The sequence below is a fragment of the Rattus rattus genome, chromosome 12 (genome assembly GCF_011064425.1).
Source record: "Rattus rattus isolate New Zealand chromosome 12, Rrattus_CSIRO_v1, whole genome shotgun sequence".
Classification (NCBI taxonomy): Eukaryota; Metazoa; Chordata; class Mammalia; order Rodentia; family Muridae; genus Rattus; species Rattus rattus.
The window spans coordinates 3,085,639-3,105,541 of NC_046165.1; the positions used below are offsets into that span (position 1 = coordinate 3,085,639).

Here is a 19,903-nt window from a genome sequence, read left to right on the forward strand (position 1 = left end):
CTACCACTGAGCTAAATCCCCAACCCCATCTTCTAGTTTTTAATGTATGGGTCTTGTGTTTGCTTTAGGCATAAATGTTTTATTCTTTTTGATGGTACGGTAAATTGAGTCGTTTCCCTAACCTGGATTGTTCAATTGCTAGCAGATAAAATAAAATGCCTTTTGAACATAAATCTTGTATTGTACAATGCTGCAAACCTGGTTTATTATTTTTAGTAGGTTTTTGTATGTGTGTGTGCCTTCCTTAGGGTGTTTTAGATAGAACACCATGGGTTTTGTAATGTATCTGATTTTTTACTATTCTGGATATCATTTTGGCCATTTATAATTTGTCCCTTCTCTTGAATAGTAGGTTTTTATTTTCAAGATTTAACTTTCAGTTTTATTTATGTGTATGTATATATGTTTGCTGGTATGAATGCGTATGTATGAGTGTGTGTCTTTGGAGGCTAAAGAGGGTGTTGGATTCCACTGGAGCTGGAGTTACAGGCAGTTGTGACTGTCCCAGCAATTGGCGGAGTTGCAGCAGTTGCTCCAAGGGGTGCTGTAAATTAAAACCCCAGTCCTTTGGAAGAGCAGCCAGTCTTCTTAACTCTGAGTCATGTCTCCGGGTCCCAGGGGTACCTACTCCAAACAGGTTACTTATTTTTTTTCTTCTGAAAATAGACATTCTCTTTCAGGATGTGTCTGATATTTAAAGAGGGTTATATTTTCAGGTGTGTAGTGAATGTTTGCTTGTAATCCCTGCACTGGGAGCCAGAGGCAGGTGCATCATGAATCAAGACCAGCCTTAACTAGAAGAGACACTTGGAAAAACAAAACTAACATGTCATTAGAACACGTGCATATCTTCAATCAAATAAGACGTCATCCAGTAAGGTCGTTGAAAGATGAGTGAATGCTTGAATTGAAAATGTTTGTCTGCAGTAGTAATTTGTATGCAAAATCTCAAACCTGATTATCTTTTCAGTACTTACCTAGAATCATCACCCACACAAAGGAAAATTTCTTTTGGTTTTGGAAAAGATCAGGCGTCTTCCATATATGTAGCATTTTTAGAGATTGAGTTCAGAGAGCTTTATGATTCAGACTTGTCTCTCAGTTCATTTAACAGGGCAGAGGTCCCTAGGGTAGCTCAGAGGCATAAAAACACAAGCCCTGGACAGTCAGACAAAACGTGTTAGTTTTTCCACCCAAAGCAGGGTGTGGTTGGCCTACCTCTGTTTTATTATCACATACTTCGAGAAAAGTCTAGGACGTTCCAGGTTTACACAGAGGAGAAACAAATCGGGTATGTAATTAAAAAAAGTTCAAAGGCTCTAGTCTCCATGGACATACCAGTACACAGACACACAAAGTAACTAAAACTAAAACTAAAAATAAGGAATTTAAAAATCTTTTAACCTGTCATGCTGTTCAGTGTTACACTTTGTGGACTCAATAGGGTAAAAAAAAAAATTCAGTTCAGCAAGCATTTATTGAGTGCCAGCTGCATACCCGAGCTCTAAATCTGGGCCTGCTCATTAAGCCCAGAATGGTGGTGTTTTGCTCTCTAAACTAGGTATTTTCTCCCTTCAGCTCTAAGATTAGCTTTAGGCCAGGGATTTGGATTTTTGGAGAGGTGGGACGCAGTTCCAAGTTTTTCCAAAAAGTCTCCAGATACTTGATCAGGAGGCATCCTGAGAAACTCCCCAGCCTGCCTCTGGTTTTCAAGGCCACCAAGCCTCGGAAGCTGACCAGGCAGGTAAGAAGCTGTCCATCAGGAGTGATGGGTGTGGTTTGAGTAGCTGGACCAATCAGTGGAGCCTTCCTGAAGTCAGACTGGGCAGAACCCTTCCCGATGGAAGCCACAGAGCATGCGCGTAGGCGGAGAGCAAAGCTCCCCAGCCCGTGCCGGGCTAGGGCTGTGCACTAGTGCTTAGGAGGGAGAAGGGAGATTTAGGGGAAGGCAGGAGAGGCTGCAGGGCACGGTCTTTTCGGAGGCACGCCGTCAGCAGCGGCGATCCCGGAGGTCCCGGGTTCGGCACCCGCGGTGCAGACGGCTGGTAGTGCCGCTGAGTCACATCAGTCGGCTGTCCTTAGGCTGCTGCCGAGATAATCGAGGTCCTGGAGTCACGCTGGCGTCCTAGGTGACGCAGCACACAGCCCAGTGTCTGCGTTGGGCCCTAGGCTCATTCGGATCGACGCTGTCCAGTTCCACCGAGAGTCACATGTCTGGGGACAGTAAAGTGGACCCAGATCCGCCCGACCGGTCTCGAGGGCTTATGTCTTCTCGGTGTCACATAAATAAACAGTACTTTGCCAGGTTCCCCGTCCAGGGCTTTAGGGTGCCAGCGAGTCCGCACCCTCAAGGCTCCGTGGGGCCTTCACAGTCTCTTCAGGGACCCGCAGGAAGAGGCTCGGGATGTAGGGTCTGTGCCCTCTGGGGCGGAGGTATCGCCGGATTCCACTCCTTTCCAGCCCGCCGGCTCCACCCCTACCAAGGCTCCACCCCCACCGCCTGCCCCGCCCCACAGGGCGCCCTGCCCCGCCCGCCGGCCCCGCCCCGCCGGACGCCCCGCCCCTAGGAGGCGGCCGAGCACGGAGGTCGGGGGCATGGGGGAGCCGCGGCGGGTGCTACGCGGAGGATCGTCCCGAGCGAGGCCAGGCGCCGCCGCAGGCATACGGATCCGGGGAAGACACCTCGGGGCGTGACGCGGCACAGAGGGCGTGGCCCGGGCTGCAGTGCCTGACGACCCGGCAGGGACCCGGGGTTCCCGTGCCCGGGGCGCACCTGGCGGCGGCGCGACCGGGCCGGACCGCGCGGTCCGAAGCCCGCAGCGGCGGCCGGAGGATGGCGCAGCAGCAACTCCCTGTGTCGACGGAGACTCGGAAGTTCACCCGGGCGTTGAGCAAGCCCGGCACGGCGGCGGAGCTGCGGCAGAGTGTGTCGGAGGTGGTGCGCGGCTCGGTGCTTCTGGTGAGCGAGGCGCGCAGGTGGCGGGCGGGCCTGGCCAGCGCTCTGGTAAATCCGGAGCCGACAGGGAAAGGGAGCTGGCGTTCAGCGGGGAGAGCTCTCAGGGAGCTGCAACTTCCAGAGTCCAGAGCTTGCCCTCCTAGGGCTGTTCCTCTCCTCCTGGGAAATTTCCGCCCTCTGTCCACTTCCCTGCCCCCCTCCCCCCACGTTACCTGTCCTCTGCTAACTGGGAAGTTTCTCGGTCCTCAACGCATCCTCGGTGTTCTGGGGGCTGGGTGGGGGGGGGCGGGCTTGGCAAGTGCCTGGGCCCAGAGCGTGTAGAGGAGATGGGGTCTTTCCCACCTAGCCAGCGGTCCAGCGTGGAGATGGCCCCGCGGATGTTTTGGGTGGACAGATCTCTGCTCAGTGTGGTGAGCTGGTGTCGGGAGGCTTCTTATGAGTGGCAAGGGGTGAGCTTGCTCATTTCATCCTTGGTACATATTACTCTGGAGTCTGGGGACTTGAGGCAAGCAGAGCAAGGCAAACCAAGATGAACCCAGTCGTATCCGTGACCCCTGGGAACAGGCCTCTGGGTGTGAGGAAGGTGAAGTTTTAAAAATCAACTTTTCCACATCCAGGGACTGCCCTGCTGTCTTTGGAAAAGAGGGCACGGTCAGATGCTGGGCTGGTGCCGCGAGAGGAGCAGTCTGTGCTGGAGGGAGCTCCTCAGGGCAGCTGGAAAGGCTTAGTGGCTCTTTGAGTTTGTTTTCTCGAAGGGGACTTGTTTGTGGGTGTGTTCGTTGGAACATGTGAGGAGATGAGTCTTGAGAGTACTGTCTGTGGCCTCTGTGGTGCTGTGTGTGTGGGATTGCCAAGGAGATTTGTTTATGAACACAGGGCAGATGCTTGGCTTTAGTGGCAGATCGATGTCTTTCCTGGGCAGACAGGATTGCATGAACGATGCTGGTGGAGATCTGTGTTGATCTCCATATCTAGTCTGCTCAGTTTGAGTTTTCTGTCATTTGTCAGCCCTGCCAACCCGCCCTACCTCTCTCAGACCTGAGTTTGATCTGTGGTAAACAGGGTTTTCAGTTTTCATTTTTACAGAACTTGGTCAGTTGAAGAATGGACCAGAATCTGGCTGGCCATGTCTGGGATAACTCTGCTAATTTCTGTTGCTGAAGCATCATTGCTTTCTGAAGCTGCAGGAGAGAGTGGTCTCGACCTCTGTGGCCCCTCTCTCCTCTCAGCTGGGACTCCTTCTTAATTGGGGTGCAGTGATCATCAGGGATGTTAGGAAAAAGTGGAAATAATGAAACATTTTATCCTGCTGTGATTTCCACTGTGCCCCACTAATCCATGAGCTGCAGCCCTTGAATATCTGATTCCTGTTTGAGGGTGGCCCGTTGACAGATTACTATCTGTCCCACGTGTAACATGCTTCTGCTGTTTTGGTCTAATGGCACTTTAGTAGTATGCATTTTCCTTGGATACTCTTAAATATAGCCAGACATTTTGCTGGTGTCCCAACTCTTAATCTTGTCTGTCAGTCTGTCTGTGGCCATTTGTCTGATATAATCTATGATGAATTATTACAAAATACGAAGAAGCTGATGACAGCTTAGGTGCAGGGAAGGCTCCTGGCCCGGATGGGGGAATGCAGCCCAGGGGAGGAGTCTGGGAGAGGTTTCAAGACACTAAAAATTACCCATGAATCTCACCTTCCACCCTCTTCCTCTTGCCGCTCCTGTGTCTGCCAGGAAGTAACAGCAGGTGCACCTGTCACATAAATTCTGGCCCATCTCTGTCCTGTGAGCATCTGAGAAGGTAATCTTGATTCTCTCGGGAGGCAACCATGCCTTGGTCCCTCGGTGCATGCTTAGGTGAAAGTCTTGGTCTTCTCTACTTGGATCACCTGACCGAGTGTGCCAGCCTGATATCCACAGCGCCCTAGCCTGATATCCACAGCGCCCTAAATGCTCTGTTTTCACCAGATGATTCCAAGCAGCCCCGAAGACGGCCCAAGATGTCAGGATTTACCATGTGCTTATACGGATTTCATTGTTGAATAGATCCCCCTCTTTTTCATGGGCTCAGACCTGTGGGCCCTTTTAAATCACGTTGTCTTAATTTGAGGAGCTTAAGGATAAGTGTACGGAATTGATTCTGCCTCGGCGGGACTTTGTTTCATCATCCGAACTAAATGCCCTCCCTCTCTCTCTTCCTCTCTTTCCCTTTCCTTGCTCCCTCTCTTCCTTCCCTCTCTCTTCCTTTCTCTCTGTCTCCCTTCCTTACTGGTGTTTGTGAGTCTCAGACCTTTTGACACATTTTACCGATACAGACCTAGTTTTTGTTTTTAGAAACTAGGGATAGTTTTCTCACACGGCTGTAATTTTTTTTTAACGACCCTAATAATATAATGTGTTATTCAAATTTCTTTGATTAGAAAAGCCCATTTGGTTGTTTGCTTTACGTTTCACTTATTCATGAGCTTTAGAATATTTACATCAGAGAAAGACCTCCTGAGGGTGTAATTTAACCTTCACAGGCCTCAGTTTCTTCATCTGCAGAATGGGCATATTTAGAGCTGCTGGGAAGAGTAAATGAACAGTACAGTTAGAGCTCTCAGTGTAAGCATGTACTCAAACTCCTTTCACTCCGTTAGCTTGTCGCTTATTTCTCTGGCCCTTGGGGGCTCTTGCTCTGGTAGGTGAGGGGTTAGACTAGATTTTCTTTTTTTTTTTAGAGACTTTTACCTGAGCTCAGCAGGCTTTGATTCTGAACGACTCCATGAGCAGTAGAAATACTACTGGCAGTATCTCATGCTGGAGGAAAAGTACTCCGTGATTTTTGGTTATGACCGAGAATCTTCACAAATGCAGAGTTTGCTTTTCATGATTTAGAATAGTCCAGAGGGCCTCGGAGGAATCCCAGAACCAAGCTCCTGCTCAGGGATTATGACTGCCTTTGGAATTCCTGAAGACATTTTAACCCGGGGCTGTCAGCTGTGTAAAAGACAGCATCGTAACGTTTCCCAGGTCTGAGGAAATACACTGCGGAAAGAATGCCTTTCTTCACGAGATCTGTGTGAGCTCGTGGAGCCTTGGCTGGGTTTGCAGCTGGTCCCACACTTGAGTATCGACACACAAGTCATCTGACTGCCTGCCCCTGTGTTCTTACTGACCTTATCTCCATATGTTCTGCTTCAAACTCTCCTTGGATGTCAAGCCCTTGCCAAGGATACCACTCCACACCCCTTGACATATCACAAGGAGATGTGAAGTGACCCAGGTCAGGCTATCCCTGGCTTTTCCTTTGTGTTACTAGAGAAGGAAGCAGGCCAGAGGAGTGGGGAGATAATATCCTGAGCTCTGTGGAGGAGGCTTCCCTGTGTTATCTGAGGTAACCTGAGCCCTGAGCTAGGGGTGTTTTTTGAAATCCTCAGATAAGGTAAACCTCCTTTTGGCTATAACTTTAAATCAGATATGTTAGCACACTGACAACTAGACTGTCCTGGGCTCCCCCTTGCTGTCTCTCTCCACCCTCTGGTGGAGTCCTAACAAACAGAAATGTCCCAAAATACAGGAAGCAGGGTGGAGGCCCATCTCCAGCTAGATAATCAACAGCAGGTTCCTAGCGCTCTAGAACTTGAAGGGCAGTGTGGGCATGAGTAATGTCCCGAATCTGGTTGAACGGGGAGGAGAGAATTTGTGGAACTATTACCCACATCCAAGACGTGTACTCTGAGCATGGGGACTGCTGACTGCCGGAAGAGGCCGCAGCAGCAGTTCTTTGTCTTGTTAGGGTGTGCGTTCTCCAGAGGCAGACACTGCAGTCACCTACGGTAAACCGGATGACTATGCAAAGGAACACTTTCTAAAAAGAGTCAAGGTTGCCTCGCCTGTTACCTCAGCGTTCAGAACACTGAGGCAGGAGAAGCACCAAGAGTTTGAGGCTAGCCCGGGGTTCCGGAGCCTGTTGCAAAAATCACACACCTAAAGGTTTTAAGAAACCGCATGCAGGTTATGCAGGTTGGGCACAGTTGTGCACACCTTTAATTCCAGCACTGGTGAGGCTGAGGCTGGCAGATCTGTAAGTTCCAGGTAGCCTGGGTCATGCAGTAAGACCCATAAAAACCAACCAAAAGCTCCCCAAACAAGGCATGCAGAGTTCTTTACAAATGTGAGCCCTATTATCTTAGTGCAGAACAGACTGGCTGTCTTGATAACGTAAATCTGGAAACAGCATTTATGTAGCACATATGATGTTCCCAGACGTGTGTGAGAACTTCCTTAGTGGGACGGTCAAGTCCTCTTAGGTCATCCCAGTAAGTGGAAGGGCTGGGTCTTGAACCCAGGCACTGAAAGTTTTTACCTTTAGCTCTTACCTACTCTGCTTGCTGCCTCCCCCATTTTACTGTGAAACGTCTTTTCTGCATCATAAGGGCCATGCAGTTAGCAGTCAGTAAACTCAACAGTGCTGTCCTCTGTCATATCTGTAGGTCAATCTCGGCTGTAGTGTTAAGTTAAAAACAGAACAGAACCACATAAAGGCTGAGAGAGAGGCTTCCCCAGGAATGGGGCCCTGATTGGTTGGACAATTGTCCAGTTGGACAATACCATTTGGACAGTCCTGAAATTATATACATACAAGAGACACCCAGTGAACCGAGCAGTTTACTATATATAGAGGTGCGTGCATGCGTGCGTGCATGTGTGTGTGTGTGTGTGTGTGTGTGTGTGTGTGTGTGTGTGTGATGATACAAAGAAGTCTTGAATTTGAGAAGCGAGTAGGGGTGAGCATGGAGGAGTTTGGAGGGAGGAAAGGAAAACGATGTAATTATACTTTAATTAAAACAATCTTTTGAATCTTAAGCAGGGTTTTAAAAGAAAAACATGAAAAGTCATTAATTAATAGGCAATTTCTCAAAGAGACTATAGTCAGCCAATTTATAGCAAAACAAAACAAGACATTTGTTCTTGCTAATAAAAAAGCATTAGGCAGAGCGAGATGCCGTTTCTGCCTGACAGATTTGGTAAGAAGGAAGATGAACTTGTGAGGATGGAGGACGGTGTGAAGCACACTCTTGGTTCCCAATGCATCACACAGCCTCAGGTCCCTGCTCACACGGTACTTATGAGAATTGCATAGCATGAAGGCTGGCGTAGGCTCTCTGAACTTGATACATCACCGAAGAACATTGTCCCATGCTCCCATCTCAGCGCCCAGTATGTAAATTTCACAGACACTTCTGGCCTGAATGTGCCTGGGGGGCAGTGTTGCTCATCTAGGGCCGAAACTGTGAAATGCTGACCAGGTGCATGCTGGGTAAAGTTCATACAGTGGTCTCAATAAAATAAGGGCCATTTGTAAAACCGCCATAGCTTTGTGTTTGAAGAACGACTTGAGAATGTTTTTACATAGTAGCATGGAGGGTGATGGTGGATTTGGGTTTGAGGCTTTGGACCGGCCTCTCAATGCTGTTCTGTAACACCCTTGTTTTGTTACTGACCCATACTCAACATGAAGAAGAGTACTGACCTTCTGAGGGCCAGCATTTCATGTGTGAAAAGTGGGTGTGCACATAGTAGTGTGCACATAGTGTGTGTGCACATAGCAGTGTGCACATAGTGTTGCGTGTGCACATTGTAGTATGCACATAGTAGTGTGCACATGGTAGTGGTTCACAGAATAGAATCTGGATTAAATGAGTTACTTCTGTCAAAGTTCCCAGAATACTCTCTGATACATGGTTAAGATTTAGTAATTGTGGCAGGTTGGAGCTAAAAGTCACTATAAAAGGAAGTAAAATCCACGTTGGAATATTTACATTATGAGAACCAAGATGTGATTTTATGAAGTCTATGCAGCGTAATAAAGAACACTGGGGGGAATAGGACGGAAAACCTTTTAGCTATACTGTGTGTTCGTGCCAAAGAAACTCAGATTAAAAAATAAAGCATGCGGTTTTGGGCATACCCCATTCAGTGCGTTAGGAGATGTAGTTCCATAAGAATGAGATGGAAGGGGGGATGTTCTGTGGCAGTATCATTTTCTTTAGCGCAAATCTACATGTATGGTGCCTGTTGCAGCCTTCAACATGAACTAGACTGCACTGTGGTAGCAGTCCAAGTCTTTTAGATACGGGGTTTTGGCAAGTTCATGTTTTATTTTTTTATCCCCCCATGTCCTCTCCCGAGTCCTAGAATTTATGTGATTATTTTAATGTTTTGGAAATGATTGGTCAGCATGACTTTATGCTTACTTGTGTCTGAATTTAATAACCTGTTTGTCCCACTGGCTGTTGGATTACTGTGTTTCCCTAGTACCTGTGTACAGGCTTGCATACATGGCAAACTGTGTGTGTGTGTGTATGTATGTATGTGTGTATGCGTGTATGTGTGTGTGTGTGTGTCTGTATGTGAGTATGTATGAGTATGTGTGTGTCTGTGTGGGTATGTGTATGTGTCTGTGTGCATGTACACATGATTATGTATGGGTGTGTGTGGTGTGTATGTATGTGTATGTGTGTGTGTGGTGTGTGTGTATGTGTATGTGTGTGTGTGGTGTGTGTGTAAATTTTTTTTGAGACAAGATCTTCTCTAGGCTAGGCTTGGCCTGGTATCCACTGTAGTCTAGGCTGGCCTCAAGCTCAAAGGCCATGCTCCTGTCTCAGCCTTCTGAGCATTGGGATTATGGGTGTGAGCTACCATGTCCCTCAGTGAAACAACAAATTCACTAAAGATGAACACACCTCCCAGGTCTCATTTCCCCCTTGGTCCCCGAGTCCTCTGCGTTTCCTCCTTGTGCCCTTTCTGTTGGCCTCATTGTGCCTTAGCTGTGTCAGGCCTGTGTCTCCAGTTCATGCTGGTTTCTTGTGGCCACAGTGCCTGATATATACCATAAGAGCGATGCTGTCTGCTGTAGTTTAGGGAATGCAGGTTTTGACCTCTTACCGGCTAGGATCTTCGAGCACCCAAATGTGACTGCTGGACCAGGTGCTTAGGGACTCATTTGTCTGAAAACAGAACAAAGCTCAAACACCACCAGTTAAAATCACAGCCAGGCATGACGGGACATGCCTGTGATCCAAGCTGTGAGAACGCTGAGGCACGAGGATTGCCGAAGGTCAGGGTCCGATTAACCATCGGCAGTGCTGCTCTCTCTTTGAACAAAGATGGCAGCTGCTTCTCTTTTCTGATTTGGTTTACGTTATATGCTTTTCACCTTTCCTGGATTTTGTTTTTTTGTTTTTGTCCCTGTTTGTAGCTTGAATCATCCCACATTAAGGGCGCGCCTGATCTGATCAGATTCGAATTGTCACAGTGCAGGCTTTTCCCTCCCTTTTTTGTTGACAGGAATAAACACAATCTGGATAACAGATGGGCCAAGGCTGCTTCCTCATTTACTGACTGCTAATCTGAGAGTGGAGGTCAGGGTGAAGGCATGGGCTTCTTGGGGTCTCCTTTGAGTCCCCCGGGGTATATCCTAACACTCTGTGCTTAGTTTGATATACTATATTTTAAAAAAATAAAACAAAAGTTTGTCTTATTTTATTTGTATGTTTGTCTGTATATATGTAAGTGTACACATATGTAAGTGTGCATGTATGTAAGTGTGCATGTATGTAAGTGTGCATGTATGTAAGCATACATGTAAGTATACATGCATGTAAGTGTGCATGTGTGTAAGTATACATGCATGTGAGTAAGTGCATGTATGTAAGTGTACATGTATGTAAGTGTGCATGTATGTAAGGGTACATGCATGTAAGTGTGCATGTATGTAAGTATGCATGCATGTAAGTGTCCCATGTGAATACCTGATGCCTATGCAGGTCAGAAGAATGCATCAGATCTCCTGGAACTAAAGATACAGTAGGTTGTGAGTCACTACGTCTGTGTTGGGAATTGGATTTGGGCCTCTGCAAGTAAGCACCCTTAGCCACTGAGCCATCTTTCAAACCCCTAGAAATTTTGTCTTGCCAGAGGATGCATGTTCAGTCTTGTGGATATAGAAATGTTCTAAGGAAGGATGTTTACCGTGTTAAAAACAGGTTATGGCAGTCTGTGTACAAAACGACTTACTCAAAAAAAGAATAGGCAGCGTCTTGTCCATGACAGCCCTTGAGGAGCTCACAGATGCAGTGCAGTTGTCTTTGCCGCAGGACTAAATTAAATGTCAGGTGCATGTCCCCCGCACTCCACAACACGAGAGTGTAGGTGGTACAGCACCGTTTCCTGTTTCCAGGGCAGTGTTCTTGTCCTGGATGGCAGTGGCTGGATGGTAGGACTTGGGCTCAGGAGGCTCCAACTACCTCTTCCATTTCCTTTCTTGTTTCTTCATCCAGGGAATGGCCACCCTAATAGCACTTATCCAAGAGATCTTTGTGAAGGGTCGAGCAGCTGCAGATCAAGCACTTAGCACATAAGCACTCGAGTGGGGCTTGGCACACGTAAGTGCCCACTCAGTGCTTGCTGCCGTTGGTCCCGAGGACAAGATAGAGGAAAACCATATAGCCCTTAAGCACACTCCTTGTGGAGAGTAGTTCCTGGTGCACATTTACAGTACTGAGCAAGGGTGAAGCGGGAGGACATGTAGCCGTGTGGGCTGTCGGCTGCGAGAAAGGAAACCCAGGAAAAGGCAGGACTGTGGTTCTTTGCGTGTTTGAAGATTCTCATTGTTCTGCTTTCGTGAGTTAATAATCCATCAAGGGTGTGTATCTTGGTGCCTATACTGGCGTGCATGGTAATGCGTTCCTGAGGTGAGGTCACAGGTGTATTTTGGTATCGAAGTATTGTCAGCCCTGCCTGGGGAAACTGCTCATCTGGTAAAGTGTTTGCCATGCAAACTTGAGGACCTGTTGGTGGTGTGCGTTTGTGTCTGCTCGCGGTCCCTTCCCTGAGGAGGTGGAGACAGGATCTCTGTGGCTCATGGGCCAGACAGAGTACTAACTGGTGAGTTTCATGTCCCAGTGAGAGGCGCTCCTCAGAACAGAAGGCAGATGGATCCTAAGGAGTGACATTGAAGTTGTCTTTTGTCTTCCACAAGCACCTGTACACCTTGACAACACATGCACACGTGTGCACACGTGTGCACACATGTGCACACACACGCACACGCACACATACATCCTGACAACCAACTAAGAACCTAGCATTCACTACTTATAAAAGAGGCTCTCGTGAAACCATGAAGTTTTGTGTTTGATAGTCAAATCAAAACCCAAACTCCTCTTGTCTGAACCTCTGGAATATATGGATTAATTATCTGTTCTTTTAAAATTATTTTTTTTTATTTTAAGTGGGGAAATTGAAGAGCAAGGTAACAGCTAAATTTTATGGGTTTTTTTTTCTTCTAGCAGAATGGTTAGATGGTCTGTATCTGTATTTTTTATATGTGTTTTTTCCTTCTTTTTTTCTGAGATGATCTAACCATCGCTCAGCTGGCTTTGAACTCACTGTATAGCTGAGATGAGTCTCAACGTGGAGGTAGTCCCCAGCCTCAGGCTTCTCGGTTCTAAAATTATAGATATGACCCGCCGGCCTGGCCAAGATGCCAATTCTAGATCAGACTTTTGTGAGTTCTTCACTGCTGAACGTGAATCTTCTGGAAAGTACCTTGAAGTCTCTGAGAGAAATGTGTAGTATGGAGATAGGAGCTTACTTTTTGTAGAAGGGAGGTCACTTAGAGAGGTCATCTGGTCTAGCTTCCTAATTTTAGAGGCAGGCGGGGTCTATCTCGGGTAAGAGGCAGTCTATGGTCATAGCTAGTTGTGTTAGAGGCAAAACCAGAGTCTGCTTTATCGACTCCTGGGCCAGTCTCTCGGGCTCATTTTCTCTTAGGCTTTTACTGTGTGTGTTTCCCTCTTTCTTGTTCAAAGAGGTCTCCATTAATGGGATAAATGAATGTTGACTTTTTTCTAGGAAATTTCTCCCACATGATTTTATTTCTTATGAATCTGAAGATTGTGTATGGCAGAATCCCTTAGAATTCCCAGAATTCCTTAGAGTTGATTCTGTGAAAAAAACCAAAGAAGAGAGTGATTAGGATTTTAGGTAACATATTTCTCTCTGTCTCTGTCTCTGTCTGTCTCTGTATCTGTCTGTCTCTCTGTGTATGTATGCGTCTCCCCGTGTGTGTATCTCTCTGTGTGTCTGTATCTGTCTGTCTGCCTCTCTCTGTGTCTGGGACTAAAGGTGTTCGCCACCACACCTGGCCACTCTAGTATTTTTTTTTTTTTTTTTTTTTTTAAAGCCTGGTGCTGGCAAACATTGCAGTTCCCTGGTAGCCACTAGCTCACTTACCAAACACTGACAGGAAAACTCAGGGTTCAGACACTGGCCTGGCCTTCAGAGAGCGTGAATGTAGACGGGGAGAGGAGCGGAGAGCACTGTTTGTGTTGGTGGCTCCTTTCACATGTCTTCTTGGCAGTCTTAACACTCTGGACGAACGGATGGAGGTCGTGACCAACCTGGGCAGATCGTAGGAGACTGAACTCACCTTTCTGGGAAGTGGAAGAGTAAAATACATAATTTTATGAATCCTTGTGAACTTGCTGGAATAATCTGAATAGGTGGTGTGTATGCATGTATGCATGTATGCATGTGTGTGCATGTGCAGGTAACTACTTAAGAGCCCTATGTGCCACCAGGCTGTGGTAAGTTTGGTGCTCTCTGGCTAGGTGAAAGGTATTAAGTAGGAGGTATTAAATATAGCCTTAGATTCCAGCCATGCATGACCAGAACCAGGAGGGCTGTGAGGTAGAAATCCGAGAACACCTACCTCTGTTTCACAGGCCCGGGGAGAGAGTAGAATTATCTGTTTCCTCACTTCCAGATGCTACCAGATAAACTGTGGCAGACAGATGAGACTCTTATCTCCCACTATAAACCATCACCAAAAAAAAGAATTAGCAGTGAGCCATTAGGGGCCCCCATTTATTAATGTTTTAATAAACCATTTTAGCTAATCCACCAAGTACCCAGTCACCGTCAGTGGCGCCTCAGCCACAGGCACCCCCCACACCCGGCTGCTTTTCCACCCATAGATAGATCTTCAAGGCTGACATTCTGAATTCATACCAATGTTCCGAAGTTGATGGAGCTTGGGGAATCTCAGTTTCTCTCTCTCTCCTTCTCCTCTCTTCCTTCCCTTTCGCTTTCCCTCCCTTCCTTCCCCTTTCCCTCAGGTTAACCCGGAACTCACTATGTAGCTCAGGCTGGCCAGGAACTCCTCAGCCTTCAGTCCTGGAATTACAACTATTGTCCCATGACTTAACTGTGGCCATGCAGTTACAAAGTGGCCAGGCCCAAATCCAATATGGCACTACATCTCCCCCGTTATTCTTTTATTAAAAACCATTAGGTGGAAGTAGTGGTCTGAGAGAGATCAGACATGCCTCACAGAGTGCCCAGCTCGGCCATGGCGAGCCACTCTTGCAGTTAGGACTGCACCCCAATGGCTATGAATGAACTTATGCTGTAACACACCGTTCTGGGCTATACGTGTGTGTTTATTGGGGGAGAAACTGGGCAGAGGAGCATTTGACCGGCCCGCACGTTTAAACGGGGTGTAGCCACCTCTGTCTTAGGATCGACCTCTCGAACCCCAGCCTCTCTGTCATAGGACCACCTTGTCGCCCTCAAGGCTCCATGTCTAGATTAGTCAAGGGTCAGAGGAAGTTGCCCGTCACTGAGAATAGCTACATCAGGTCATCTTCTCATTCCTCTTACTTGAGCCCAGGGGCGAAGGAGCAGGGGCCAGATGGCATTAATTTAAGAGATTGTGGAAGTTGAGCCTCTCCCGATAAGTAGTGGGCACCTCATCTGGTTCTCCTCAGCTGCTACCACCAAGGGCCGTAGTCAAGCCACTCCTATAATAAAATTTAGAATTCCCAATTGTTAGCAACTACTCCAGAAAGTTCACCCACTGTGCTTGCCTAACAATAGATTGGGGGAGGGTAACTTCAGACACTGCAGACACAATGGCTGCAGCAGTAATGGCTGCTACAATAGCAGCAAAAATGCCAAGGTCTTTCCCAGGACAGTTCAGGATCAGTCATTCTCTGGAACAACCAGCAGGCAATGGAACCATTTCTGAGATCTGCAGAGCCAGGGCAGAGTTCCCCAGTCCACAGCAGCTTCACGCAGGCAGTGGTGCACAGAGGGTCGGAGCGCAGGCCGCGGAGGGACAGGACACAATGACTGCAGCAACGCCAGAATTTCTGTGATGACAAAAGATGAGGGGGAATCCTCCATCTTCCTCTAAGGGCACAGGAATGACTCCAGGGACCCGAACCAGGAGAGCTGAATCTTCATGCTCCCAGGATCAGCATGGCTCACCAGACACTCAGGCAGCTGGCACACTCCTGTAGCCTCCTGTAGAAAAAACACAAACATTCCCTCTTCCCCATATAAAATACCTGGACAGGATCATGCCAATATATGGATCTTTCTATTTCACCTAGGCAGAAGTATGCCTAGTTGTATGGTGCCATAAACCTTGGCATCCAAATTTTAAAATTGAAATAAAAGGAGCATTATTAGCATTCAGGGATATCTCCCCCTTTTATTTATTAAAATTATTAAAATATTATTTCTTAAGATAAGTCCTCGAGGATTAAATTGAGGACACTGAGCACTTGTATTTATAATTTGACTTGTATACCAAATTATTGTCTCCAGCATTATTGTTTTGGTGATATAAAGAATGAGATTTTTTTTTTTTTTGACTAGTTGTTCCTATGTAAGGCCTATAATCTGCCTGGTATTATTGTCCTCCCTTGCTAGGGGTCCAGGCAATCCAGTTTGAGTTTTTAAATGATCTATAAAGGAACAGTACTTAGTGCTCTTAACCACTAAGCCATCTCTCCAGCCCCTCACCAGCTTTATTTACCTAAACATAAGCATCCAGATTCAGTCGTACTAGAAATCCCTGAGCCGGCAGGGTGAGGCTGGGAGTTGAAAGTAAGCAAATGGAGTCTTCCTCTTTTCGTGAGGGTGTGTTATCAACTCCATTACCATTTTCAAAGAGCTGGGTTTTATTTAGTTGTCTGAGCCAGAGCACTGAAAGGACAGTGAGTTGTCAGACATTCACACTGAAATCATCATTCACTGATTTCAAGTAGAAAACCTGCCTCCAACACAGCACCAAGCAATTGTATAATTTGAGGGCTAGTAGTATATAAAAAAGGAAACTTTTTAATCAACTGTAAACCATAAGCCATACATTGGCTATCAGTATATGAATTGAAAGCTTGATTTTTTTTTTTAATTTTAAAAACAGTGGCTACAGCACGTAATTTAATAATCTGTGCTGAAGCAGGGGAAACTCAAGAGAATAAACAAGTGATCCAATCATACATGTAGCCTTTTCATTAGATGAACCACCTATAAATACAGTAAGCTCATTTTCTATGGGTTGCATGCACAAATTTACAGTAAATACAAAAGCATGCAAGGAGTAAAATTATCAATTTTGCCTGAAATTTGTATATGTAATAGGCCAAATATCAGTATTTTGTAATAACCAATTAAATTGCTGTTTGGACCAAGGTATGTTTCACCAGGTTTCTTTTTAAAATACTTCCATGACTCTAGCCTACAATTCTGTATTAACACAGCTGAAGTTTTATCTCCAATGTTCATAACAAAGACCTAAGTCCTCTGGTAAGGTGAGGTACTTAGCCAATTAACATATCCTTAGAAGCTTGAAATTAGCTTCAAATATTCTTTTCTGGAGTAGTGTAACAGCTACTCCCCAAATATTAAAGCTCATTTTGAGAGCAAAAGTTTGTAGTAAAAATTTTTATATACACTGAAAGATTTAAGGTTCTAACTTTTTACATTGAAGAAGTAACAAAATTATATAATATAAGGCTGTTAGCCACTCTTTTGTAAAAATTTTAATGATATCACTTCATGGGCTCTCTAAAATTATAAGCAAGCTCACAAAATAAAAACTCACAATCACCAGGATGTAAACAAACTGCATAAAAACAATCCTCTAAATCTATCTTGAAATGGCAGTTGGAGTAAGCAAACAGGCAATAATGCTCTCACAAGTTCTAAAACCTCATCAATCCTTTGTAAATCCTGTAGCAATCTTTACCTGTTTGATTTTTCCTCAATTATAAATAAATTTGAGTTAGTCAATGTAACACTGGCAATCCGTAATCAAACCCTCAAGTTCTCCTTGTAACACCAGACCACCACCACAAGGTCACCTGAGTCCTGAGTAAGTGACTAGGCGGCTGTCCTTGGGGCAGTGGAATTAGCATTAAAATACACATAACTTCAGGGCAAACTACGACTTTGGAAAGCAAAACTCAACCTCCAACAAACTAGTCTCCAAATCACCGAGTCTATCCTTCATGCTACTAAGTTTGACTGCCAATTCCTACATATGAACGCATACGATGGTGCGGTCTCCAATACCTCAAGAAAGAGACATTGCCCTAAATTTTTTTAGAAGCCTGGTTTTCTACAATAAGAGTCCCATAAAATATTATCTCAATTTAGACCTATTTCCCTAGGTTGGCTCATGCCAAGCATGTTGTCTAGAATGACTCCATAAATTACCAGCTTTATGTCAACTTTTCTGTTACCAATATTATACCTTTTTAACCATATCCAATAACTTAAAAGCCAATAGTCCATAACCAAGGCATGTAGAGCATATTTATACATTTAAAACCAATCAGAAACAAAATTGAAGTGGCTACACCTATCTTTAATATTTAGACCAAGCACCATTTTTTACTTTTCTAGCTATGATTTTAAGAGAAGCACCTTGTAAGTCAGGGATTTTTCTAAGAGAAACAGCCATCAGCTCCTGTACCAAAGAAGCTGAGGGGCTGCTGGCGCCTTTAGGATCGGCTCGTGTAAACATTTAGCCAGCCCCCTGGGGAGCTTGCCCAGCAGACTTAGGCTTCTAGCTACAGATGTAGGCTCCAAAAGCCAATTGAAACCTTTTATTTATTTGTACCTTTTTTGAAAGGAGTTAAAACTACATCAATGGGTGAATCAACCAGCATTTTAAATTTTAACCTTTTCTTTTAAACATGAAACACAAAACATTTAAACAACGAGAAACAAAAACCACAGACATAAACTGACAGACATGGACAGCTTGGTGCACCAAGGACAGACAATAGACATAGAGGGAAAAAACTAGATGGTGTCCCACCGAAGGGACCCACATATCCTACCTATGGAACCCAGAACCAGAAATAAACATTTCTCCAATAGGAGCCAGCAGAGAGGCAGGACGTCTCCTGCTTTCCCTCTGTTCCTGGGGAGAGCTCTGAAAGGTTTTTCTTTTTCCAAAGCGGAGAGTCCGGAGGACTGTTTTGCCCAAACCGTTCTCTCTCATGTCTAGGGGTGTAAACTATCTCTAGTCAGGGTCCAAAGACTAAAATATAACTCTAACAGAACGATATGCAAAAAAACACTTTACCGTTACCTTGTCCCTTTTTTATGACAAGTTTTACTCAGGCTAGCCCAAATCATCCAGGCCTTTTCTGCTCCATCTACGCCCAATCCGCCCTTCTCCTATGCCGGCCGGGTTTTGGACGCCCCAGAGGTACCCTTTCTTCTCCGATCTCGGGTGGGACCTCCATTTGTCGGCGCCAGCACCGACCTGGTACCGAGAATCGGGCGAAAGCCTACGGGATGAAAGAAACACACACACACACACACAGGTTATCGTGTCAAGCCAGGAGAGGAAGAGAGAGACACTCCTGTAGCTTTATTCACCACTTATATACCCAAGTTCCCCAGGAAATATCTGGGAAGCACAATGGGAAACCCTGGCTCGTGACTACCTGGCTCGTGACTACCTGGCTCGTGACTTCGGTAACAAAAGACCAACTTCGAGATCTGAATTAATTAGGGAGAAATCCGAGAAGACCAGCCTAAATCTCCAGGATAAAGGCTGGGGAAGTAAAAGACAGAAGTAAGTTGACCACCACCCAGGTGTGGTCCAGGTGTGTCAGTTCCACGTGCATCCGCCGAGGTCATGCTCAGCAGAGGTCATGCAGTGGAGACACCGGGTGTTTACTACTTGGTCTTTTCTTCCTGTGCCGTAAATACATGGGAGAGGCCTCTGTCCAACAATCCCATGACTTAACTGTGGCCATGCAGTTACAAAGTGGCCAGGCCCAAATCCAATATGGCACTACAAACTATGGGCCACCATGTCTGGCTTCCATTCTGTTCTTAAAGGAAAAATGAAAGGAAACCTTAGAAACAGTGGACTCATGTCCAGTCACTCAGAGAAAGGGTGCACACCCCATGACTCGGTCCCCATTTCTGTGTAGTCAACTACACTGTCCCATAGTTGACTCGCTCTAGGTAAATGAGAAGAAATGTGACTGCCTCGTGCACAGCGGCCGGCTCTATTTGGATGCGAACTTCTTCAGTGTTTTCGAGTACAAGCAACGTCATCATGTCGACGATGAATTATAGATGAGTGGCTGTTCTCAGCTTCCTCTTGAATCCCCTTGCCTCTTATGACTGTGGGTCTCGTCTCTTCAAGACACCATCTTCCATATTGCTATGTGCCTCCTCGTTAGTGTGGCGGTCGTGGCAGCTGCCGTTCATATCTTCCTTTCCCTAGAAGAGCAGGCACTTCCTGTCCTGTCTCCTTTCAGAGCTACGTCCTTCCCTCCTATTACTTCCTTACTCAACATTCTCTTTCTACCAAGACATTTGTGAAGTCTGGAAGAAAAGCAGCTGAGGGGAGATTTTGTTTGGAAGAAGAACCGTGAACATTTATCCCTAATGGAAGGAGATTCATGGGTCTTAGGAGAAGGGAGTGAGGAAGGTGTTTTCCATTTCCTGTTAACAGTCATCCTGCTCACTGTATATGTAGGGGTTGTATATGTTGGACTGGGAGTTGTTTGTAACTGACTGGTGGTGAGATATGTATAGAAATTAAGAATATCTACACGTTGAGTGTGGTGGT

The 19,903-nt window shown here is 46.0% G+C and overlaps 1 protein-coding gene across 2 annotated transcripts in view; it reads left to right on the plus strand.

Annotated features, from left to right (window-relative positions):
* Window positions 1–2,567: 2,567 nt before the first annotated feature.
* The window catches only part of Dock9 (dedicator of cytokinesis 9), a 256,367-nt gene continuing 239,031 nt past the window's right edge, over window positions 2,568–19,903 (plus strand). The window contains exon 1 of one of the 2 annotated variants that reach the window (XM_032917515.1): window positions 2,568–2,959. In XM_032917515.1, coding sequence (XP_032773406.1) covers window positions 2,834–2,959 — 126 coding nt within the window. In that variant the 5' untranslated portion in view covers window positions 2,568–2,833. The remainder of the gene's footprint in view (window positions 2,960–19,903) is intronic. The other variant, XM_032917513.1, reaches the window with a different exon arrangement.